We start from the raw sequence: 26136 nt of genomic DNA, 5'->3' as shown, positions 1-26136 counted from the left end.
CCTGAAGATTTTTTATTTCAGATAGTGGAAGGTATTTCTTCTGTATATCTAGGGCTGAGACTTGTGAACACTACATCAAACTGGCAAACAGATAAATATCCAAATGTATAAATGTGCAGTTTAATAGCTTAAGACTGCAAAACATGATGAAAACAATTGCAACATTATTTTATCTGTGGCAACAGACATTTAATTTAGGATGATTAGATCCTTCTGCTTTATAGAAGAATGAAACAGTCTTGATTTACTGAATCAGCTGGTACCTCACAGGAATTATATTTTTTCTTGAAGTCCTACATTTTTTAAATTATGTATAATTATCCTTTTTTATGTAGTGAGATGTACTTTTCCAAGAGATTTTAGGAGGGTGTTATATTAATTTAGGCTTCAGTGACAAATGCAATGAAATGGCTGCTCGCCTTACAAGTAGATCGTGTGTGCTGAAATATATGCTTGAAAAGACTTAACTGATGAAAAGGCATAATTCTGTTAAAAATGATTACTGCATTGGATTTTCAGTGAATATAATAGCAGTGATAGAAGCAAAATCATAAATGCTAGGTACTGACAGCTGAAAGTTCAGTGGCAAGAAACAGGCCTGATTGATGTAATACTTATAAGAGCATTTTCACGTCAATGGTTATGCTGTTAACACTGGTATATTCATAAAAGTTATAGGCTAAAAGTGAATGTAATTAGAAGTGCAACTAAATGAGAAGAAGCACAAACCATTTTTTTTAGTTTATAGGTGGGATTTTCTTGACTTGCTCCCTGCTTTGTCATCTCTTCCAGTCTTAGGTGGTACATTCTGAGTTTTATCATCTCATTTCCATATATACTGCATCACAAGCTAAAGAGCACATCACATTTTAGGCACCGATAAACTCTGAAGTTGTTTGGGAACTGCACACAGAAGCCCTTCGGAGCCCTTATTTATGTTAACTTAACATATTTTTATTTGAAATTTTTTTCTTACAAAACATTTACATGACTATTTCTGAATATGAATTTAGTAACAAACTCTGTAGACAGTCAAAAAGATTATCTGAGAGACTGAGAAAGAAACCCACTGCCACTGGTAAGAACTAAAGCTGGAAGAGAAGACATACAAACTCATATGGTGTTTGACAGTTTATCTTCTTAGCCAGTACATTACACTGTATCATACTTTGCATTTCTGAACTGAAAATGCTACATCTACTATTTTTATGTACAACACCAGTTTTACTTCTATAGACAACTTTTGTTGCCAAAGGGTTAGAAAACAAAAGTAAATTAATCTGCAAAATGTCTTCAACATTCTAATATTACTCTTGAAATCTGTTTTTGCCAATCTACATTTGGGCAAGAGTACTATAAAACCCTTATTAAGGAAAAGAATGTATATAAAAATATTCATTCGTGTGTGGACGACCTGGTCCAAATGTATTTTTGCATTATACCCTTGGGAGGAGTCGACTTGTTTAATTTACAGTTGTCTTTGGCTTTTAGTATGTCAGCACCTTGTGAAAATACCATCAGGTACTAAAGTGCATCAGTAGTTTTTGCACAGTCTTTCCTTACTGCCAAACTACACCTTATCGAGGAGTCATCCTTTAAATTTGCAATAGTTCTTTTCTTGAAATTTATTGCCAGCTTGCTGTATAGTGCCTCATAACTCTGTGTAGTGTTTACAACACTGTTCTTGTTCATGTAATACGTGTTTGACTACTTAGATTGCTTTTACATACATTGACAGTTCAGGGTCAAGAATAAAAACTTTATTCTGTAGCCCTAGGTTTGATTCCCTTCATTCCTACTTGCAAGCTATATTATTCATAGAAAGCTACATTACCAGATAATGCTCCCATGTTGCCTCTGTAAGGGGACACTTGTGTCTAGTGGGCGTATCCAGTTAATAAATAAAATAAAAATAAATATGCATCACTAGGGAGACAGGCTATTTCTATAAGGCATACTTTATGCTTTGTTGTTACAAATTATGTCATTTTATGTTTTTTTTAACAGAAACTGAATCTCTCTGACATCAGGCATTAATTTTTCACCCCTAAATAAATTATGAAAGAAAGCTATTTGTCAATCATAAAATGGACAGAAAAAGTCATTTAACTTTACATCTTCCAGTTTCAACAGTGCACCCATTATTTTACTTTCTACCTTGCTACAGAACAGTTATTTATTGCTTTGAGCTGTTCCTGTCCCCAACGTATTGAAAAAACTGTTCTAACCTGTGGTGTACTAATATAAGACATTTTTTTCACTCCGGTTTTGCCCATTTAACCACTTTTAGAAAGCATTCTTCCTAACCAAAAAAAAAAAAATCCATTCCTGTCCTAGTTTAGTTGTCTTTCTTGAGACTATATAATCTTTTTACCTCTACAGCTAGTTGTCTTCCTGCAAACTATACTGTAGTGTTTGTTCCCATCTGCATTATTTTTCATATACAGAACCCACCCCATCTTAAAATACCATTACAGCTCCTGAAGCTACATGTTTTTCCTCTATCAAAGGAGAGAGCATAGCTAACTCTCTTTGGATTCAAGTAGACTAATGTGTACACCCCCACAAAAACAAACAAACAAAAAAAACAGCTTTGTGAACATCTAGGTTTGCAGGTGCTTCAGGTGCTCATCAGATGCCCAAACAGCCGTCAGATGTTTGCAGCCATCTCCAGAGCCAGCAAAGCAGGCAATGTATCCGAGGCAACTCCATGCTGTCCAATCAGAAGGTGCTACATCACCAAATATTATTTATGGTACTGAGAAGGAGACATCAGCACTGAACCATAAATTTACCAAGGAACAGAGGAAAAGGGGGTGGGGCTCATTTGTGCAGGAAGTAAAAAAAGAAAGTTTTTATATGGGCAATTGGATAGAAATAAAAGAAGAATTTGTGCTAGAGATTATATCAAAAATAAAATTAAAAAAAGAAAGTTTTTACCTGGGACATAGCTAGAAATAAGAGAATAATTTGTACTAGGGAGTATATCAAAAAGTATGGCCATGTTCTAGAAAAGCTACTTCTTTTGTTTGATTGAATCCCTCACTGCTTGATCTTATGCAGCAAAGGGCTCAAACTACCTATTGACAAATGCACATATTCACATTATGTAGTCTTGTGGGATTGCCTTCTTAAAAAAAAAAGTTTTTCTATGAGGTTTGCTAAAAGTGGCTTTCAGCTGTACCTGTTTGCAATACTGGGATTCATGGTAAGTTGTTGCTAAAGCAGTGCTCTGCACTCTGAATACACACCTAAAGACACACCAAAGTAAATGAGACCAGTGACACAACAGTGTCCCTGTGGTATGCATGCTAATGGTGTCCATGCATATTGCACCATACTGCCACCTACCTGACATGGCTAGAAACCTCATATACCTAAAACAATGCATAGTCATCAGTTACTGTGGTCAGCATACAGCATCTGTTTGCAGTGCAGTGTGCAGAAATCTGCTTTAGAAGTTGTTGTGGTCATCCAGTAGTATCTATTTGCTGGGCAAATGTATACAAATGCGATGTAAAAGGCACTAATGGAGGTAAACCAGAAATGTCTCTGGGTTTGTCTGCCTGCTGATCCATGGTGTCCCCCCTCCACACCTTGGCCAGTGTCTTAACTGCTATAGAAACTGCCTTTGCCTTGCCTTCTTGTGACGTGCTGGTAATATGCTTATACTACTTTAATGTGCAGTTGCTTCCCTCAGTGGCATGTATGTCATGGACTGCTGTCTGACACACCTGGTCACACTGGTCACATAAATATGGGTCAGCACCCTCTGTCCCCAACATGCACTGCCCATATTACTTAAAGCTTGTAAGATGGTAACATTTTCAGCAGTGTTGAAATTGCCCAGCCTCTCCTATCCAGCTACCTTTTCCTCTGGGCAGCTGTGAATAAATGACACAGAACTGAAGACTGCTTTTTTTTATGAGCGTTGCAGTAAGACAGAAGGGGTAACCTACACAGACCATATAATAATCAAAGGTATGGATGCATATGCATGCCATATGACAGCTGTAGGTTTTGATTGCTGTACTCAGCATCATATAGTAGGCATACAGGTATGGGGTTAGGTTTTCCTAATGCTGCTGGCTGTCTTGTTGCCGTTACTTTCTACGAACATGTAGTATATGCAGGCATACATACTCCTGTTTGCTAGCCATTTGTAATGTAAATTCTAGGGGAAGGGTACACAGCTTTACCAAGGTAGTTAGAACACAGCTTACCACATACTTCCACAGTACTGTGCAGTTCCTCAGATGGCCTGTAGATCCAAACAATGCTACTTATAGTGCCCAAATATACAATATACCTTCCCAAATCTGTATAACTTAATCTGGAATATAGCACTTCTAGAACTATATACGTCTATACCAATTTGCACAGCCTAAGTCAGGAAGCATGAATATCCATGTATTTTGCAATATTTTGCTGTGGCACTCCAGTAGCGTAAGGAACAGTCTGCTGCCTGTGTGCACCACTGATAACATATGGCTGTGAGGTTGCATTGGAGACTTGAACACATGTGCCACTTTTTGAGAAGCTGCACTGCAGAGATTACATTGCTGGCATGATTCATAGACCACCAGCTTGTTCCTCACGAAAGTCATACCATTTTCAGAGGAAATTTAGGAATGTAGGAGAGTCTGCTAGTGCCTGCCAGGCAGTGCCTGTATGGAGAGCAATATAGTTGTAGATCCCCTTCACAGCCATTTCAGGGAGAGCCCTAATGGGCTGCTATCATTGGAGCATTTAAGAAAGTGGTTGCCTGGTATGACCTGGCTGAGAACTTGTCCTTAGATACATACAACAACCACTAAAGGGAAATACTGCAAGCATCATTTTGATGACCTGCGTTGCAGGAACCCTGATGACCTCTGTGCATGGGAAGCAGAGTATAGGTAGACATGCTCTGGATGGTATAGGATGTATATTTTTCTTGCTCTTGTTTTTACATTTTTAGGTTTTTGACTTTATCTTATTATTTGTTTGGGACTGTTATGGCTACTACTGGGTCGTACTACTCCTTATCACTGCAGCGGTATACTGGTGCCATATTTAATTTATATATCTCAACATATGTGCAGGAGATGCGCACACTTACCTGCTATTTGGTATGTAAATCATCAGATATATGGAAGGAACTGTATCTATGTGGCTAACATCTCAGCTTACAGTTACCTTGGTTCTAAATGTGACGCATGCAGTGTTACCTTCTGCAGGAGGCAGGAGAGCTGTATGACCAGCCATGATTTGATTTTCTCTCTCACAGTTCTGTTAACTTATTCAAGTCTAACATCAAGATAGATTTAGTTATGATTACCTTCACATTTTGTCTTCTAACTGCATTTGTGGGTGACAGATTTGCTACACAAGCACTTTACTTTCACGGCTTCTGGAGCTTTCTGAGGTTGTGGCTCAGATTCTTGAGGGTGATGAGGATGGGTGTGATGCACATTTGTGAGATTTTGGCTGCTGACCAGCAGGTAGACCACTGAATGGCCTAAGGTTGTATAGCTGCACCTGGAGTAGGTGGTGGTGACCACAATGGAACAAACAATGGGCAGATGTATGGCGTGTGTAGAAAACATCCTGGGTTACATAACACATTTGCTCAGCAAGTTGGTATCTACCATTTGGCCACCAGGGGAGGTTGTGGCCCTAACCACTACCCATTCTGATCTATCACATATAGTATCCTATGTGAGCAGGAGTAGGAGGATGGGTGGTACTGCAGCTGATTATGCCCTACCCCATCCACAGACATGTGTGCACACCTCTTCTTGTATTCTTCCACCCTGTAACCTGTGCATTGTTCAACAATCATCATCTCCATGTGTCTAAATTCTGGATGTCTCTGTCCCCATCCTATTGTGGCATTTCTACGTCTGTCTTTTCTGTGCTTTTTGTTTGTCTGTGTTTCCTGGCACACTATTCCATTCCCTTCCCTACCCTGCATCTTCTTTCATCCTTCCCCCCAACTTCCCTTACTTCCAAAAATGTGGGACCCTTTCACCAAAAAAAAAAAAAAAAAAAATCCACCCTTTCCCCAATCCTGCACATTCCTAAAGTATATGTGACCATCTTCTTGTTCGTCCTTTTCCTACTGTCCTGAAAATGCATTTCCTTTCCTGTTATGACTTAAACAGGTGTTCACACATGTGCAGTTGCAAATAATGTATAGCCAGATGATATGGAAGCAGGAAGCAAAAGGACAGCTGCTCAACATACATCAAATAGAAATATGTTTATTAAACTAATATATTTTCTCTGAAGTAAATAAAACAAGAAGTATACATATTTATAATCAGATCGGAAAGCCCACAATACTGAGTCTGAGACCATAATTACAAATGGCAGAAAAACTTTTGCAAGAGATTTTTAAGGTGTCTCAGCCTGAGCACCAGTATAATAAAAATCATTAAAATAAATATGCAGATATATCAAGAGCAGTGCACACTGTAAAAAAAAAAGAATTACGAAAAATTATAGGTCTTTGATAAAGTGGGCCATCTGGTCATCAAGAACCTCTTAAAACTAGAAATTAGGGAACTCTCTGAGATATTGAGAAAGTTTCAAAGGGGTGTTTGTTAGAAGAAAGACCCACAGCCAGGTGTCTTTAATTACACTCTGGGAACTTTCAGCAACTACAATGATGAACAATGCAAAGGGCAATCAGGGGTGTGCAAGACCAGTTTTGCAGGGCTAAATTCACCAACAGTAAAACTTCAAAGGTAATATGAGAGCAAATGGATAACTGGTGCAGACCCACAAGACCAGAGTAGAAGATAATTATAAGAAGATGCTAACAGCCAGGCAATGAATTCTGCACTGTCTACAACTGATCAAGTTATGTGTTAGGAAGACCTAGGTAGAGAAAGCTTCTGTATTTGAGATGATGAAAGGTTTGGGTATGCAAAGCCACAGAAGGGTTCTGGGAGGAGATGGTACTTGTTGAGTGTTATGTTCCTTAAGTGGAAAAAAGAGAACATGAAAATAAACTAACACTTGATCCCTAACTATTAATCTGTTGTCAAAGGCAGCACCAAGATTTTTCAGCTTGCTTACACACTCCAGTTTATTGCCATCATTAATGAAAAACAACACTGTATTTAATATATTCCCATGTTACGGGTGCCATCAGCAGGAAAATACCTACTGTGTTTGTATAAACGTGAATGTGCTGTGGTATGGAATGCTTACTGAATTTGTGTGGGAATGTCTTTTGAGGTAAAATAGTCACAGAATTAGCATTTTCACTGGACAGCAGCTCAAACAAATACTAGTTATAGAAATATAACAGTATTTAATTTAATTTCTCCAAGTCTTTTGGGCTTCTGTTATCATGACAGGAATGGACCCTATTCCTAAGTCAAAGTACAGTTCATGTAAACAGTATTGTTTCAGTCTTTGATGTCAGACAGAAGTGCTCTTCACAGCACCCGTAATGTGCCCACTAATGACTCCTTCTGCAATTCATACGGAGTTACATGTATCGGTAGCATATCTAAATACGATTGTAGATTCCTTTTTATAAGACCCGTTGCTCCTATTACTATTGGAATTGTTTGGGTATCTTTCTTCCACATTGTTGTCGTTTCTTCCTGATATTTAATGACTGTGTCTCTCTGTACACAGGTAGTCACTGGGTGTAGTGATTTCAGTGATCAATGCTGCTTTTGTCTTCTTTTCATGGACCACTATGTTTGGTTTTCACACATCTATCTTTTGAACTATTGGTAATGGGTGATCCCATGTGATGTAGACCATCATTTTCTATGATGCTGTGTGGCTCGTTTCCAGTGTTTTTCAGCTAATTCAGTACCATAATGTTTACACTATCCCCAGTGCAACAATCATGCCACATTATTATGCCTTTCAGCATACAGCCCTTCTTCCATTAGTATGTCACAACCAGCAACAAGGTGTGCAACTGTTTCCAATTCTGTTTTGCAAAACCAGCATTTGTCTGTTTGTCCCACATGTTCAATGGACTTTGTAAACAAATGTGTGCGTAGCCCACTGTCTTGGGCTGCCAGTATTAACCTTTCATCTTTTGGTTTGAATTCGCCTCTCCTTAACCATTCCTGCATTCAATCTTGATCAACATGAGGTTCTTCCAGAAGTTTTCTGTACTTTCACTATATTTATGCATTTTCCACATTTCTTGCCTTCTCATCTGATCCTTCACCTTATATTCTTTCTTTTCTTTTTTGGCACATTCACTTGCCACCTGGTTTTAGTCTACTTCTGGTTTGATTTCCATTCCTGCCTGACATCAATATACTTCTGCTAGATTAAGCAGGAAAGTCATCTTAGATTTATTCTCCTTCTGTTTAAGAACTTTCACTACGTTTGGGTCCTGTGAGGTCAGCAGATATGAGGGCAGTCCCACAATTGCAAATCTGTACAAATAATCAATTTCAAGGAGGCCCATACCTCCTTCAGAATGGGGAATATATAATCTTGGTATGCACTGATTTTTATAAATCATTTGGTGAGCATGAAGCATCCTTCTTGTTTTCCTATCTAATCTATCCAACATGTTTTGGGGCCAGTCAATCACTCCAAAACTGTAAATTAGGACAGGAAGAGCAAATTGGTTTATAGCTTGAATTTTGTTCCTAGATGTCAATGCTGTTTTCAGGATTAATTTAAGTCTTCTTAAGTATTCCTTACTAAGTTTTATTCAAATTTGTTCATGTTTTATTGTTGATCAATTCCCAAATATTTATACACTCCCTCTTCCTCAAGTTCTTTTATATCACATTCTTGTCCCAAAATGATGTTTGCTTGGTGCTGCAGTTTTCCTGCAGGAAAATGTTACTTTGCACACTTATCAAGACCAAATAACATTCTTATATCATCTGAAAAAGTTTTGACTACTTGTAGTTGTGCTGTCAGTTCCTCATCTGATGAGCTATACAGTTTTAAATCATCGACAAAGAGAATGTGAGAAGTCTTTACACTTTGTTTTTTTCTAGGAGACGGATTACACTCAGACAGATTAGCACAGGTTACAGGGAATCACCCTGGAAAATCCGCCTTTGGATTTTTATCTGGAATAATAATTTGTCCTTTACCATGGTTTAATTGCAAAGTGGCCTGACACTGTTTCATAGTCACTGTAATGTAGTTAATCAGAGTAGGATGTATCATACATTTTTAAGCACTCTTTTATCCATGAATGTGGGATACTATCACATGCTTTTTTGTAGTCAATCCATGGCATGCTTAGATTCTTCCCCTTTTTACAGTTCTCCATTATGACTTTGTTTAGCAACAGATGATCCTTTGTTCCATATGACTTTCTTTTATTGTCCTTTTGTTCTATTGCCGTGATTGAGTTTTCTTCTAAATGACTATAAACTCTGCCGGCATCAATTCCAGTGTATAGTTTATACATAGTTGGAAGGCAAGTTATTGGTCTTAATTTTTAGGGTAGCTTGCAGGTTCACTCTTAAGTAGGAGCATAATTTTTCCTGTTGTTAGCCAGGTTGGTGTCTGTTCAGGGTGCACATATAAATAGTTTGTATTCATGGCTAAATCTTCATGCAAAGATGTTAATACTTTTAACCAGAAGTTAGGTACTGCATCTGGGCCTGGTGTTTTCCACTTAGAGGCTTTTCTTAACTTTGTTTCAATCTCTCTGGCTGTTACTTCATTTGATTTCATATTCTGTACCTTTGAACTTCTTATTCTTTCTTTTACTTCTTCTATCCAGTTAACATCTTTGTTATGTTCCACAAGATCTTCATAAATACTTCTCCAAAATGTATTTATTTCTTTTTTTTTTTTTGGGTGGTCTTTCAATGCCTTTCACCTTGGTTTCCCAACTCTCTATAAAACTTTTTGTGGTCATCAATAAATTGCTTATTTTTTACTTTTCCTTTATATTTATTTATTATTTATTTACATTTGTTGACCGGGAATGTCCGACTGGACGCAGGTCCATTTTCAGCGGAGGCCCGGGGAGAAAAGCTCCACAAATTAAAATATTGCAGACATAGTTACAGATGAAGAACATAGTACATTCAGTAGATAAATAGCATCTGTTCTATCCACGAAGTCGGCAGATGTTAACAATTGTTACAATAAGGAGTTACTGTCATATAATAAGTAAATAGGCATGGAAGTATCAGAGCTTGCTGTAATCAAAGGTATTTTGTGGGGTGGAAGAGAGGTAGAGGGTAGATGGAGTGGGAAAAGTTAGAGGAGATAGTTAGAAGGGCATAGCCAGCATGTTTTTAGGTGAGCTTTAAGTAAAGCTTTGAAGTGGGTGCATGATGGTATAGAGGTTATTGTGGGGGGAGGGTGTTCCATAATTTGGCTATAGCGCTAGAGAATAGTGCTTCTCCAGCAGTGTTATTGGCTCTAGTAACCTGTAATTGATTTCTGTTGCTGGATTGTAGTGGTCTGGTGGTGAGATGGGGTTGGAGTAGATACTGGAGGGATGGGACCTTTAGAGGATGATTAACCAGTTTGTGGGCGAGTGCGAGTTGATACCATTGAAGGAGGTAAGGGAGTTCTAGCCAGCCTAGTTCAGTAAGTGAGAGACAGTGGTGACTGTGGTAGGATGCCCCGGTGGCGAATTTGGCAATTTTGTTGTAGCAGGTCTCGAGTTTATTTAGATCGCATTGCCTTAGGTTGGTATATATTGGGGAGGCATGAAGTAGGGTGGAGATAAGGTGTGAATTTGCAACTGAAATCCTAGATGCTTTGGTGAGGAGTTGCTTATTTCTGTATAAGGCTCCTAGTTTTTGGTGGACTTTGTTTATGGTCATGGATATGTGAATGTCAAATTTGAGATTGTTGTCTATTTCAACTCCTAGCAATTTGGTGTGATCTGTTGGGTGGATAGTGGTGTCTTTTGCTGTGATGTTAAAGTCAGAGTTGTTTTGAATATGTTTGGTGGGTTTGAAGATGAGGAGTGTAGTTTTGTTTGAGTTGAGTATTAACTGGGCATCGGATAGTCAAATTTCAACAGAGGAAAAGGTATCCTGTGTGACTTTTTGCAGTTTGAGTAGAGACTGGGCTGAGAAGATGATGGTTGAGTCATCTGCATATTGTATGAGTGTGCGATGTTTGGTGGCAGAGGCTAGATTATTGGTGAAAACAGAGAAGAATAAGGGTCCAAGGATGGATCCTTGGGGAACACCAATAGAGACAGGTAGTTGGGGAGATATGTCATTTTGCCATACAACAGATTGCTGGCAGTCAGACAGGTAACTTTGAAACCAGTTGGTGACTGATTGAGAAAAGGATAAGTTATTGAGTAGAGAGAGGAGTTGTTTGTGTGGGACTATGTCAAATGCTTTAGATAGGTCTAGGAAAGTAGCAGAGGAGAGATGGACATTGTTTTTATGGTGAAGGATAGTGTTAGTAAAAGAGAGTAAGGCAGTGGTGGTGCTATGGTTTGGTCGAAAACCATGTTGAGTATTAGAAAGGAGGTTGTTAATAAGGAGGCAGTCTGAGATTTGAGAGTGAATGCATCTCTCTAGTATTTTGGAGAGTGGATATAGAATCGCTATGGGGCAGTAGTTGGTTAGTTCTGTGGAGGGGCTGCCTTTGTGAAGGGGAATGATGTGTGATATTTTCCATAGTGTAGGGATGTAGTATTCTGACAGAGATCGGTTAATCAAGATGGATACTGGGTAGGCTAGGGCATCAGCTGCAATTTGTAGGAATTCACTTGGGAGGTTGTCTACTGCTAATTTTGTGGGTTTAAGTTTAGTTAAGAGTTTTCTTATGTTGGAGGTAGGAATGGGAGAAAATGAGAAGAGTGTGGGGAGATTACTGGGTGAAGGTGTGGGGTGTAAGGGAGGGGGGTTGTGTTGTCTAGCTAGTGATAGTACGGTTTGTGTGAAGTATGTGTTGAATGAGGTAGCAATATTTTCTGAAGAGTGAGGAATGTTAGATGTAGGGGTATTGATTTTACCTGGGTGTAGGATGGAGTTTATGGAGGTCCAGAATTGTTTGGGGTTGTGTTGGGAGGAGTTCAGGGCAGACTGGTAGTATTGGATTTTGTCCTCCTTTATTAGCTTTTTGACTCTATTGCGTAGTTCTAGAAAGTTTTGTCTAGCTGAGCGGGTTTTAGTTTTGTGCCAGTGTTCCCAGCCTTTATCTCGGTTTTTCATTTCTGACCTAGTGGTTTTCTGTAGCCATGGGGAGGGTTGGGCTTTGGTTCTGGTAAGTCTTATGGGGGCATGGTTATTTAGGATGCTTAGGAAGGTAGTATTGAAAAACTGGACTGCGTCATCTAGGCTGAGGTAATTTAGAGGGTGCCAGTTACATTCTTTGAGGGATGAGATGAATGTGATTGGGTTAAAGTGTTGGTTTTTATGTATTTGACGGTAGATGACTGGTTTAACTTGGTATAGGTGTTTCTTAAGTAGGAATGTTGGGGAATGATCACTGAGGCTCTCTGATAGGCAGCCTGCTATATAGGAGTGGGGAATCTTGCTGACTAGTATCCAATCCAGGGTAGTGTGCTTGTTGGGAGTTTTTATTTATTCTGGTTGGTGATTGGACTAGTTGGGTGAAGCCATGAAGGTTTAGATGCTGGGTTGGATAGTTGCCGTAACAAGATTGCCAATCAGTATTGAAGTCACCTAAAATTATGGTCTCTTGAGGGAAATGGTGGGTAGTCCATCTGAGGTGGTTTTCTAGTGGAGGGATATTTTGGCCAGATGGGAAGTAGCATCCTATTAGGTTAATGGTTTTATTCTGGTTTATTTTCAGGTTGATATATATTATTTCTTCATTGGCAATTTGGGGAGCTGATGAGTTTAGAATCTGGATGTTTAGATGTTGTTTAAATATTATAGCTATACCACCTCCTTTCTTGTTTAGTCGGTCTAGTCTTAGTATGTTGTAACCATTAGGGAAGATTTGCTCACTGGTAATGTGAGGTTTTAACCAGGTTTCTGTCAGGATGATTATATCTGGGGAGTATAAGTCTATGGTGGCATGGAGTTCGTGGACTTTATTGGCTATACTTCTGATATTTAGGCTTAGCAGAAGGAAGTCATTTGGTTTTCTACTGGCTGGGATTTGGGAGATGTGGTTGTTAGTCTGATTATTAGAAGTGGGGTTGGAGATGGAGGGGCCAGAGTTGGGGTGGATGTCTCCACTGAGGGCAAGTTTTGATATGCATGAGGTTATTAGTTTTATCAGTTTGTGAAAGAGTTTGCATTTTAGGGAAACTTTATGATTGGGTGCAGTCGGTAACAGATGTGGTGGGAGGGTTATTTTGTTAACTTGTAGATGCATTTAGTTTTAGTATTTTAGTTGATAGAATATGTGGGGGATGCATAGGGATGGTCCTTGAGTTGGTGGGAGAGGAGCAGAGTGAGGGTGAGTCATGAGTGATGGAGTGAATAGCTGTACAGTGGAAGTCGTTGAGTGGGGGTATAATGGAGTTTTTTGTAAGATGTAAGATATGCAAGGAGAGGGTATGCAAAGAGTATAAGTATGGTATGCTTATTTGTGTTGGCAGAAGAAGAGGGGTAGTAGTAGGAAGATGGTGGATTTAGAGTTGGGAGTAGTGTTGTGATTGGTGGTAAAAATGATGGGAGGGGTTTGTTCTAATAAAGGTAGGACCACCGGGGATGGGTGAGAATTGGGGGCAGAGTGGGGGGCAAATTGAGCAGAGACCTGTTAGCTGCTCTTAGGATGGGTTGTGGGCTGGAAAACAAATCAGATAACAGAGAATACAGTCCTTTCTATAACTGCTGTCCTATGCATTCCTAGTGGGGGAGGAGGGTAGGGACTAATTGCAGGAGGAGTCCTGTTGGAGTGATTGACAGGTCTCTCAACCAGATTCTGGAAGATGGGCAATTCAAACAAAAACAAACAATCAACTGACTCAAACTGTAAGTAAGTGATATGGAGAGAGTACCAAGAGAATAGATGAACTGCAGTTAAGTAAATGGCAGTACAGTTCAAGGGGGGAACTAAACTAGCACAAGTTAATTATTTCTGGTGTTACTAATTCTGGGGTAGTGCAGTTTAGTTTGAAAGTGGATAGCTATTGCCATACAAAATAGTTTAATATTGACTTGTCACAGGTGAAACTGGGGAAAAAAGCACAGTTGGATGTAAAAGCCATAGATAAAAATTTTAAATTATGCCTTGCTACTCAGAGAGAGGTACAGAACCTAGCAGTGTGTCATCAACTAGAGTCTGAAATGGGATCTTACAGGAGTGGAGTTAGGAAAACTGGGCTAGCTAGACAGGCCTCTGCAAGTGTGCATGCTTTAAACAAAAAAACCTCAGTATATAAAGGCATTAACATTAAGTCTTTATGTTGAAAGTTAAGACATGCATTACGTTTAATTTGAAGAAAAGCTGTGCTTGCAGAAAAGCCTTTCTAATATTTTCAATGGAATCGCACTTCAGCAATAGTACTTATTCAAGTTTGGAGGGTGGGGGGAGTGCACCTGCATCCCAAGACATTTAAACTGAGCAAGGACACTTCACAGAGAGGGGAGATGACTGCAGAAGAAGTATGTGTGTATCTTCTAAGTTTTTCTGCCTGTGCTGATATTTTTAGTTTATTATTTGTGATAGTGCATGATAGATCCTGATCCATTATAATGTTGTGTATTGCTTTTATCATGTCTATCATTATGAGTATTTTTGTTGATCTGTTCCCTCTTCTATACTCCTCTAACAGTAACACTTCTCATCTTAACTGCTTTGTAGTTTTCTCTGTTCGATACATCCTTGATGGTATTCCATTTCTCCTCTTCCTTTCCCTTACTACACTTGTGTTCTTGTGGTAGAATTTTATCTATTATTAATTGAAGTGCACAGTAATATATCATGTTTACTTCTGTTATATCGCATGGATCTCTATGGACAGTCCTAATTAATGTGTTCATTTGTTTTGTCTAACTTCTGACTTTTGTGTTTTATTGACCTTCTTCAGTCTGTTTCTTTCATTGAGCTTAATATGGCTATCTATCTCTATTAAATCAATCAACTTTTCTCTTAGCTCATTTTGTTCTAAACTGAGGGCAGATTTTTGTTCTCCATTTTCTGCAGGCATTCTATAGAAAGTTCTATAGCATTTTCTTGTGGCACATTCTCTTCAATTTCATCCTGTGTCCTCTGTTGCTCTGTCATATGGGGACTCACTGGCCTATCAGTACTCAGCATCGACTGCTCCAGAGTTGCCACAATTTCTGCCCAGCTTCCAGTGAATGTTTATACTGGTTTCCTGTGGAAGGCTCCAAAATATATTCATATGGTACCTGACTGGTTTCTTCCCATTCCACTGGTTTCTTCTTAATTTGGATATCCATCGCTCTATCCTGCTGTGGTGCTTTCTGAGTTAGATTTTCTACACTGAATCCTTCACTTCGCAGATACTCCATAACCTCAGTTTCTATTTCTTTAACTTCTCCATTACTAATCTTCTTTTCTACTTTTCCTCTTTGTCTTCTTATTTTTGTTTTGTATTGTAAAGTTTTCTATGTCTGGATTCCTTTGCCTGTTTTTCTCTTCACATATCTTTGGTGCAGCTGTTATTGTATTGATTAGTTTTGCTTTCTCCTTTGTATAAATATTACACCATATTAAATCTCTTTTTCTTTCCCATTTTCATATTTCTTCTTCAGATGTTTCCTGATCTTCCTGTTTCTCCTTACTTTGCGAACTCGTTCCATCATGCTGTGCTGTATCCTGTGTTAGACTTTCTACACCAAATCCTTCACTTTGCAGGCACTCCATAACTTCAGCTTCTACTTTTTTAACTTCTGCTTTATTGGTCTTCTTTTCTACATTCTCTCTTTGTGATATTATTTTCTTTATTGTGAAATTTTCTATATCAGGATGCCTTTGCCTATATTTCTCTTTGAATATCTTTGGGTCGGTCTTTTTTGTATTGATTAATTTGGCATTCGACTTTGCATAAATATTGCACCGTATCAAATTTCTGTTTCTTTCCCATGTCCATATTTCTTTTTTATACTTTTGAAATATCTCTAGGTTTTGTTGTTTATATTTTTGCACTTCCTCAGATGCTTCTTTTTCCAAACAAATCTAAGTTTCTTGGTCTATATAATGTTTTTCACAAATCTGTTGTATTAATGAACACAATTTTTTTATTTGAGGCTTCTGAGAGTTTTTCTTGTGGAAATATTTTTCTTACCTCTAATTTCTCTCTTAATCTTTTTGTATGTCTTGTATCTGGAAATTCTGGGCTTTTTGCATAATAGTAACAATACATAATTTTTTTCTTATCCTCAATAGTCCATTCTATCATCTTTATGGCTCTTCTTTGGCCTATCAGTTTTTGTGATTTTTGTGGACTGCTAATTCCTTCTACAATAGCGGGGCCATCCTCCCCCTTGGCCTGGCCTAACCCCATTATAGGAATGTTTCCCTTTTTTGAGGATTCTATACCATCATTTTTCCAGTCCTGGCACCAGGGCACCTATGAGGATTGGGCACTTTTTTATCCTGGGTCTTGTGCACCCAACCTTTTTCATTTTTGACCTACTTCTGTCCATGATATATGCTATATAAAATACAGTCTGTATATCAGTGTCATCTTGGTGAGATTTTCTGAAAAACAGGATCCACCTCATATATGTACTCACCAAGATTTGAGGATGAATTCATTTTCAGCAATACTACTCTCCTTTGCTTGCTGACTTATCGTCTCTCCATTCAGACCCCTATATAACTTATATGTAACAGTAGTATTAGTTTCTTAATTTCAAGAAGGACACGCAGTCTAGCCATGGTAGTTTTAAGGTACATTTTTCTCACATTATTATTATTATTATTATTATTATTATTATTATTATTCACAGTCAGAAATAGCTAGTTGTCTTTACATACTTTAACATCTTGTCTGACAACTTTGCAACATTTTCTGTATATACTGTTGATAATCAATATCTTGTTAGTGTATTAAAGCCAACAACCTGTAATGTTGTTTACTATTGCTACAACTTTGTATCTCTATCATGTACATGATGTGGAGCTTTTCTCCCCAGGCATCCGCTGAAAAAGGACCTGCATCTAGTCGGAATTTCCTGGTAAACAAATGTAAATAAATAATAAATAAATAAATAAAATTATCAAAATGTTTAGCATAAATGTGGTGTCTGTGATGTTGGGCATAGAATTCAGTATTATCAAAAAAAAACAATTGTAGTTACAGAGATAATTGTCTGTAAGTTGTCACACTACACTTTAGATTAGAAAAAAAACCTTACTTTTTCCTTTTTGTACTCTTGTTTCTTCACAGAACCACCTCATTTTGAGCTAGAACCTCCAAGACATATCACAGCAGAGATGGAGAAAGTAGTGGAGATTCCTTGCCAAGCTAGAGGTAAGTGAGATGCCTTGTGAGGAATATAATTCAAATTCATGCACCAGTCATAGTGGGTAATGCATTCTCTGTTGACTCATTTTGCTGACATTCACATGGGGTCTGCTTTCAGTTGAATTATGTGGAACATCAAACCTCTTGACTTAAATTACAGATGGTGGATCTGATAAACCAAAATATGATAAAAATTTTCAAAAGAATATAACCACGTTTTGTGCATTTGTAATAAAACTGTCTTTATGGTACTTCCTTACCTAATAAGCCTGATGGTCCAGCCTCCTGAGTGATCTGTTAGGCCTATTCTTTCCCTGTCCTATTTGGTAGTGATTTGTGACAGCTGAATGCTAGCCACTCAGTACCTGTGGTTGGTAAAAGATTGAGAACCCCAAGTGATAACTTAATGTGTACTTCACCTGCTTCATGTTTACTTGCATGTCCCTTGATTACATCAATATGATGCCTGACCTGATGGCTTTCACCAGGGGATCATCTTACTCTCCAACTTCATGTAGAAACTGGTGTCATATGCTTACTCCCCCGCCCTATCTCACATTGGTGCCATATCCTTTAATGGTTTTATAACTACTAAGTGTTTTTGTGATCTTCCTTCACAAAGGACTCTTATTTCAATACTGCAACAGCTGGAATACAAATCATGGATGTTACATGAGAATAATGCTTTGTGTTATTGCTCCTCATACATCACTTTGGAAATGCATAATGTAAAAGCAGTGGTGCCATAGTGTTGATTGTCTGTTAGCTACTTTTTTCATTTATCTCCTTACATCTATACAAAGAGTTGCGTAACATTATGAAAAAGAAAATTTACTTATTAAAAAAATTATTAAGCACACCCACAAGATAAAAAAATCCAAAGAAATTCTGGAGCTCAGTTAAGAAAACTCTTTAATTTCCTTCCTTACCCAACCCTTTTTCAGACTTATCCCTCGTCTGAAATGGTTACCAAATTTAACACTTTCTTCATCAACATCATAGCCTCTCTTGCTTCCAGCTCTCCTCCACCATTTAATCAACCACAAATCTCTACTAGCCCTGACTTCCCTCCCTTTAATCTACAAACTATATCCACAACATATGTTAGATAGCTACTAAAGAAACTGAAACCCTGTTCTCCTTCAGCTGATGATCTCCCTGCTGAGTATCTTTCGGTCTCTGCAGACTCTATTGCATACCCAGTCTTAATTTTCATCATAAAATCTATTCAAGACTCCCATGATCCTACCTCCTGGAAAAAAGTCTTTATCATTCCTCTCCATAAAGGAGATTACTCTTCTGAAATGTCTAACTATCCTGCCCCCCCCCACACACACACACACACATGCACACACACACGCACACACAGTCACACACACACACACACACACACACACACACACACACACACACACTCACACACCTGGGAAAAAAAGGCTGGCACAGATTTACTAGCTGTACCCCCCTCCCTCTACCCAGACTGCAAAGTAATCATGCTGCCACAAGTGAACTGCCCTAAGGCTCTTACAAGAGTATCCAATTATACTGAGTAAAATCAATACTAATTTAAAAAGTAGAGTGTAACCAAAGCAGCAAGGCTTTTTGGAGTGGTCACAGCATCACTAAAATAAGTACAAGTACTCTCAAGATATTAAAAGTATTCTCTAAAAGACCAGCCACAACGAAAGATATAAAAATATTTAATAATAAATAATAAAATAGAAAACATAAGAATACTAAATATCTAACTACAATAAATATCAGAGTTTCAGACACAGGAGAAATAAAAATAGCACAGTTGGACAGATTCAAACAGATGCAGAAAAACAATACTTAACTTATCTCAATGTATTGCCTGACTGTCTAAAGAATAACCGTTCCCTAGCAAACTTAATTAATACAGCAAGGCAAGATAGGATGCTGAGATGCTTACTTACATAAGGCAAGGTGATGAGCTTCTAACTTCTGACTGAACTGAACAACAACTGAACTAACTCAACTGACTGTCATAGATTTTTATATCAGGTCCCAAAGAAAACAAAGCAAGCTGTTGTGAGAGTTCCATCTTCTCAGTGCTGATTATAGAATGACATCACATTTGATCACCTGACTATGGTACAATATACATTCAGAGCTTTGCTAAGACCTGTTGCAATATTTGAAAATTATAGAACAATTTCATAAACTTCTACTCTTCCCTTCCAGAATTCTTTGTTTAAACATTTGATCAGTTATAATAACACTGTTGATACATTTTTAACACAAAATTATGTACAAGTCAGTATGATAGCCAAATGACACAAAACCATCCACAAAACTCCAGCCAGCCATGCTGGTACATGCCATACATACACTGTCCCACTCTTCCCGGCACAGATGCCAACACCCCACATTGTCGTAACCTTCATCTTATTAGGAGAAAAAAAAGGCAAAGTTCACATCATCAGTGAAGGTCCTGGAAGAACCCACAGTTCTAGTGTTAATCTAACACTATTTTTTGTGGTACCTTCCTTTGTAATGTGATGATTATACTGGAACTAATCCTAATGTATTAACTCCTCTACTGCATGCCTAATTTGTCTGGGGAGTCTAATGTATGATCACCTTTACTACATTTCACTTTCAAGAGAGTAACCTCTCCCATTTCACTTTCAAGAGAGCATCCTCTCCCAAAATCAAGAAACTTTAGAGAAACTTCCAGAAGAAGGCTCGTAAATTAAGAGTGACTGCCAACAAGCCTTATTAGGGTCATAGGGTCATAGGTATACACTAGACTTATGACCAATGGGGCTGCTACAAGCCTAGTCACACAATCTAAATGCATCCAACTTGCTATTCTGCCCCACAAGCTGTCCAAAAGGGCATATTCCAGGACCGTATGACCTAACTTCTGCATCTGTCCACCAGAGACACAGATGCCAAACTAGGGGTGAACCCTGACTTCCGATCCATCAATCCAGGCCACATCTGAATAGGGCCAGGGAAGGGATCCACTTCTCATGGATGAGAAACCCACCGCAAATAATGTGAATGCTCTGTGACACTCACCTGCCAACCCCAACATGCCCCACCTATATCACAAGCAAAACCTAAATTCCCTGGATCCAGCAGCACCAATGTCACTTGCCCCATAGACACAGAAAAGGTCCAGCAGGGCAGGATCTAAAGATGGGCTGCACACCAGGCACAAATCACCTCCCAGCATCCTTCTGGAAACAGAGTACAGGGATAGGGTCCTGAGGTGATCCACAAATGACTCTCTGCACATGCCCTGCACTCTTCCTCCGAGGAACCCCTACAGATACCCTGACCACCAAATGTGCCTGGCTAGGCACACACCTAAGGGCGCTCCACACCCAGTGACAGGTCTGATGAGAGCTGAGTACAGTGGTACAATGACCTTCCCCGGATTCAGACATCACTCCAATACCCACAAGATGAGTGACACAGAATGAACACCCACCACTGCAGACACAGGTTGGCTGAAGCCAGACCACCACCCACATGAGGCCCCAATTCCCTGACCACTGTGTCCACAACCATGGATGTTCTATTGATGACCCAATCTGTCAGGTTAACCAGCCTCCCATAAGGCAACATCATGCACCTCCCCAACATCTAGCCATGAGCTGCAGCCCCAGTACCAGCCTTCCTCCCTTGTCATACACTATAGCAAAATGCCAGTGACCCAGCAGTAAAACATTCTACATCAAGGTTGTGAGGGAAGGGGTTTCATGTTATGAGGTTTGAAGAGATACATTTCAGGGGGCTTGCATGTTGAGAAGAATGGGGGAAGTGACATAACCACCCCTGTTATTTTTGTCAAAAATCTGGTATGGACTCTGTCATTCATATGTATAAAATATGTTTAGTGAAATAATGATACTAGATATTAATATACAGATTTAAACCTTTAGAAAAAAGATGAAGCTTTGTGCATGTTGGGTGGGGGGTTAATTAAGAAGGCTGTAGCTCACCATATAAACACGTAATTCCTAGGTGCAGTACCTTTACTTTGTTGACTCATTCTAGCAGAAAAAAATAACATCTTAGCATTGTGATTCAAGATATAAAAATATATAGTACTTTGGTCATTAGTGCACATGTTTAAACCTTTACAAAAATTTGAAACATCTGTAAGGGGTTAACATTTTCTGTGCCCTCCCTAAAAAATGCTTACCAGCTTTTCAGTACATTCCCTTTAAGTGAAGAAAAAAAAACAACTAAAACAGAGTCACTACCGAGTTTTCATTTTCATCAGCAGCTGACATCTTGTTTGGCAGAGGAATGAGAACACCAATGCATTTCTTTTTTGTCACAAATGAGACATATAAGTTAACAGTGAAAAAATGTAATATATCTTGCTTTAAACATTTTTTAATATATGACTGCTTCTGCCTGTTTTGAAGTGCTTGTGAATGCTGGTAACACACAAAAACCTGATCATGGTGTCAGGTGAGCCAGTAACTTACATAATCACCAGACCCCCAAAGTGAGTGGGATGGATGTCTCCAAACCAGATGTTCTTCATGTTTCACTGTTGCAGTCATTACATTTGGGTTATTTGCTTGTAGGTAGCCTCAGTCGGCCTGATTAATAAAGTCTTGAGTCCTGCGCCGGTTGCTGTCCCTTCTTCCATGATGTCAGGTCTTCAGGGGTATAAAACATACAGCCGATGCCATTACATCAGTCTTTCTTGCCGTGCGGTGCCCGAAGCAGAAACAGTTCGCACATGCCGGTCGGCCAACTCCTGAAATTTACATTTTCAAGTTTCAGAACCGAAGTCTTCAACTAAAGCTAAGTACCCCATTGGGGAAACTTTTTCTTGCTCCTTACCGATGTCAGTAAAAGTTAATAATTGCATTACTTTTGGAAAGCAAATACCTCATAAAGATTTTCATTCGTACTGTATTCCTTGCCTAGGCCCTGACCACGACGTACCTTGCTGTCGGTTTTGTGCTTTATTTAATCATCGCACTATCCGTTGTCGGTATATTTTCGCCTCTAAATATTTCAGTTCTCGATTTAATTATCCAGAAATGTCATTGGTTAGCCTTCCGACTACTGGGATTCCGAAAAAACACAAAGATAAAGACAGAGACAAGCCGCTGAGGTCCAAAACTTCTGACGACGTTTCTCCTAAGCCAGTCGCCAGTTTGTCGGTACACAGTGAGGTGTTTTCGCAGCCCCTGATACCCGCTACTTCTGATTCGCAGGCCTCTACTGAGACCCATTCAGAGTCCGGTATGCCGCGAGATGCTTCAACTATGGAACTCGCGGATGTCTCTACCTTGGATGGGTCTGGACCCACTGTGCAGGCAACGATTTCTGAGGGTGTATTCAGGCCTATGGACTTGCATATTAAACTGACGTCTATTTCTTCTCTTAGGCATAAATCCCGAACCATGCCTAAAGAAACGATGCCCAGGCCACATGCTCAGGCCTCTATGCCTAAAAAACAAATGATAAGAATGGCTGAAGATCTAATAACTCTAATCAGAGGTAGCCAACCCCCCCCCCCTTTCTAAGAGGCCTAGGACTGAAGTGACTTATGAATCTTCTGACCAGGATTCTGTTTTTTCTGATTCTTCTGATGATCTGGATTTGCCCTTATCTACTTATGAAGATTCTGATGCAGAGGACTCCATTCCCTCTGCTTCCCCTCCAGAGGATTTTTCTTTTGGGGAAACCTTACATACTCTAAGGGAGCATTTCGACTGGGAAAGCCAGGATTTTTCTGATTCAAAAAAGAGGCTTAGGGATTTCTTACTCCTACCTCAGCATAGGCCTTTAGCTATCCCTCCTGTACTAGACATTGTTGATGATGCTTTTTCGGAATCTAGTTTGGCTCCTGATTCCTTGCCTCCTGCTCCCAGAAAACCAGACAGATACCTTAGGGTTCCTGAGTCACACAACTTTCTTTTTAAAAATCCTATTGTGGACCCAGAGACTATTTCACAGGGGCCCAAGGACATTAAGGCTTCTACTGCTAAAAATCCTACCCCTTCTGATAGGGACTCCAGGGCGCTGGATAGATGGGGTAAGAAGGTTTACACTTCTACAACCTTGGCCATTAGGGCTTTAAACTGCCAGTTTCATATGTTAAAGTATCAGCAACATGTTATTGGATTGCTTAAACAGAAAATTATGTTGATTCCTGACTCTGTGGAAAATAAAGAATTACAGGATTTAATACATTCTGCTGAACAAGTTGGAAAACATACTTTGCAATGTGGTTTTGATTCATTAGAGGTCTCTTGCAGGGCTGCTGTTACTGGGTCTGTGCTCAGAAGGCATGCTTGGCTTAAGGAGCAATCTTTGCCTGATCATGTTAAAGATAAATTGTTGGATGCTCCCTTAAATCAGGACCGCCTGTTTGGCAACAAGGCTGAGAAATTTCTTGAAAAGATGGAAGATAAAGCTAAATCTATGCAAACTGTTAAAGATTTCTTACAAGTTCAGCCTCCTAGATTTAGTAGATACTGGCCTTCTAGGAATTGGTCCTTTTCAGCCCCTTCCAGGTCTTCTCAAGCCAAACCCAGACACACCAAAAATCCCAGGTTTCAGTCCCAGGGGACACACAGGACTAAGCAGTGGGGAGCCTCCACTTCCAAATCTTCGAGTAATAAGACTCCCCCTTATGGTAAACTGTCCCAATGACTTCCTTTTAAAATTTCCAAGCACTTATCAACTGGCTGCCCCTTTGGGGGGAAAGATTGCTCTTCGTGCAAAGAACTGGGAACTCATTACCCAGGACAAATGTGTTTTAAATATAGTGTCCCAGGGATACAGATTTCACTTCCATACGTTGCCAACACCAAGCGGGTGGCCAGATCTACCCCCAAATCAGTGGCCAGAGGCCCAAAAACAAGTTCTTTCTCTCCTAATCATGGGGCTATTCAACTGGTACCAGAAGAGGAAAAGGGACAAGGATTCTACTCAAGACTTTTCCTGGTACCCCGAAAAGACAATTCATGATGCCCTATCCTGGACCTGTCTACTCTAAACACCTTTTTGGAGATTCCAAAATTCAAGATGCTGACTCTTCAAAAATTACTTCCTATGCTAGACAAAGAAGCCTGGTTGGCAACACTAGATTTAAAAGAAGCATACCTGCACATCCCAATCCGGGAATCTTGCAGAAGATACCTACACTTCAAAGCAGGCTACATGCACTATCAGTTCTCTGCACTGCCCTTTGGCTTATCTACTGCACCCAGGGTATTCACAAAGTGCCTAGCTCCGGTTATTGCATTTTGCAGGCAAAGAAATATTCAAATATACCCATACCTGGACGATTGTCTAATTCAGGCAGAAAGCCAGGACATACTTTTGAATCATCTGGCCTTTGTACAAAGGGTTCTTACTTGTCTGGGGTACACCATACACAACAAAAAATCACACCTGGTACCCTGTCAACAAATTATATTCCTGGGAGCAAGCTTGAATACAACTTCCCAGATGGCCTACCTCATGCCAGAGAAACAAATTCATTTGACAACCTACTTCAAACAAGTGGCCACAAAGACCCTGCTATCTGCAAGACAAATACTGCAAGCCTTGAGGTTCATGGCCTCCTGCATTCTTCTAATTCCATATGCAAGACTGCGTATGAGGAAACTATAGTGGTATCTAAAAAGCCTATGGTGCCAACATTCTCAGAATTTAGAAGCAATGATTCCTGCCATACCTTGCCTACACCTAGAGTTCCTTTGGTGGGCAGAGGCCTGGCACCAAAACAAGGGACTACCTTTCACACCAACCCTTGCCACCCAAACCCTAACAACAGATGCATCAGATTATGCATGGGGGGGCTCTCCTGGCAGGGAAGTGCATCCAGGGCAAATGGAACCAAGTCAAATGCACCTGCATATCAATCAAAAAGAAATGTTAGCTGTACAGAATGCTCTTACAGCCTTCAAGGACCACATTCTTCCAGGACAACTAATGGTAAAGACGGACAACACCACTGTTATGTGGTGCATAAACAAGCAGGGGGGTACACATCCCCCCCCCCCCAGCAGACTAGCCATGGCATTGTGGAACACAGCCTTGAGCTACCAAGTGCACCTACAAGCTCAATTCCTGCCAGGAAAGTTAAATACACTGGCAGACAGACTAAGCAGAAACCTCATGGACCAACACGAATGGCAACTGGAAACAAGGATTTTCAACATGTTGACAAGCAAACGGGGGAGCCCAGATATAGACCTGTTTGCTTCTCCCCAGAACTACCAACTGGACAAATTTTGCACAAGGACTCCCCCAAACAAGCCTGGAAAGTGGATCCTCAGCTGGAAAAAACTATCAGTCTATGCCTTCCCCCCTCTGCCTCTGCTCTCCAAAGTTCTACTAAAAATCAAACAGGACAAACCAAGGATGATTTTGATTGCTGCAGACTGGCCACACCAACACTGGTACCCCTCCTGCGCAGTGTGTCATGGTTACCCCCATGGCACCTGCCTCAGACTCCTTCCCTGTTGTCTCAACAGGAGAACCAGATTCTGCACCCTCAGCTTCTAACACTGGACCTTGCAGCCTGGCTAATTACATAATCTTTCCTTTACCATCCCTCAATAAGCCAGTGATGGATATCATTTTAGAGGCAAGTAGGCACTGGAAAATCCTATGCTGAAAAATGGAAAAGATTCCGTGCCTGGAACCAATCTCAAGGGATGAGCACAGCAGTGGCCAATTTACCTCAGATTTTACAATACTTAACTGAGATGCTTCACAAGGGCCTGTCATTTTCCTCCATTAAAATCCATGCCTCAGCCATTTCAGCTCATTAAAACACA

The 26136-nt window shown here is 39.7% G+C and overlaps 1 protein-coding gene across 1 annotated transcript in view; it reads left to right on the top strand.

Annotated features, from left to right (window-relative positions):
- The window catches only part of SDK2 (sidekick cell adhesion molecule 2), a 1526639-nt gene that overhangs the window by 664739 nt on the left and 835764 nt on the right, over positions 1 to 26136 (top strand). Inside the window, exon 7 of the mRNA XM_044085131.1 lies at positions 17261 to 17344. Coding sequence (XP_043941066.1) covers positions 17261 to 17344 — 84 coding nt within the window. The remainder of the gene's footprint in view (positions 1 to 17260; positions 17345 to 26136) is intronic.

The sequence above is a fragment of the Protopterus annectens genome, chromosome 10.part0 (genome assembly GCF_019279795.1).
Source record: "Protopterus annectens isolate FY-2018-M chromosome 10.part0, PAN1.0, whole genome shotgun sequence".
Taxonomy (NCBI): Eukaryota; Metazoa; Chordata; order Ceratodontiformes; family Protopteridae; genus Protopterus; species Protopterus annectens.
Note: the sequence above shows the minus strand (reverse complement) of the source record. Positions and strands in the feature narration are given on the sequence as shown.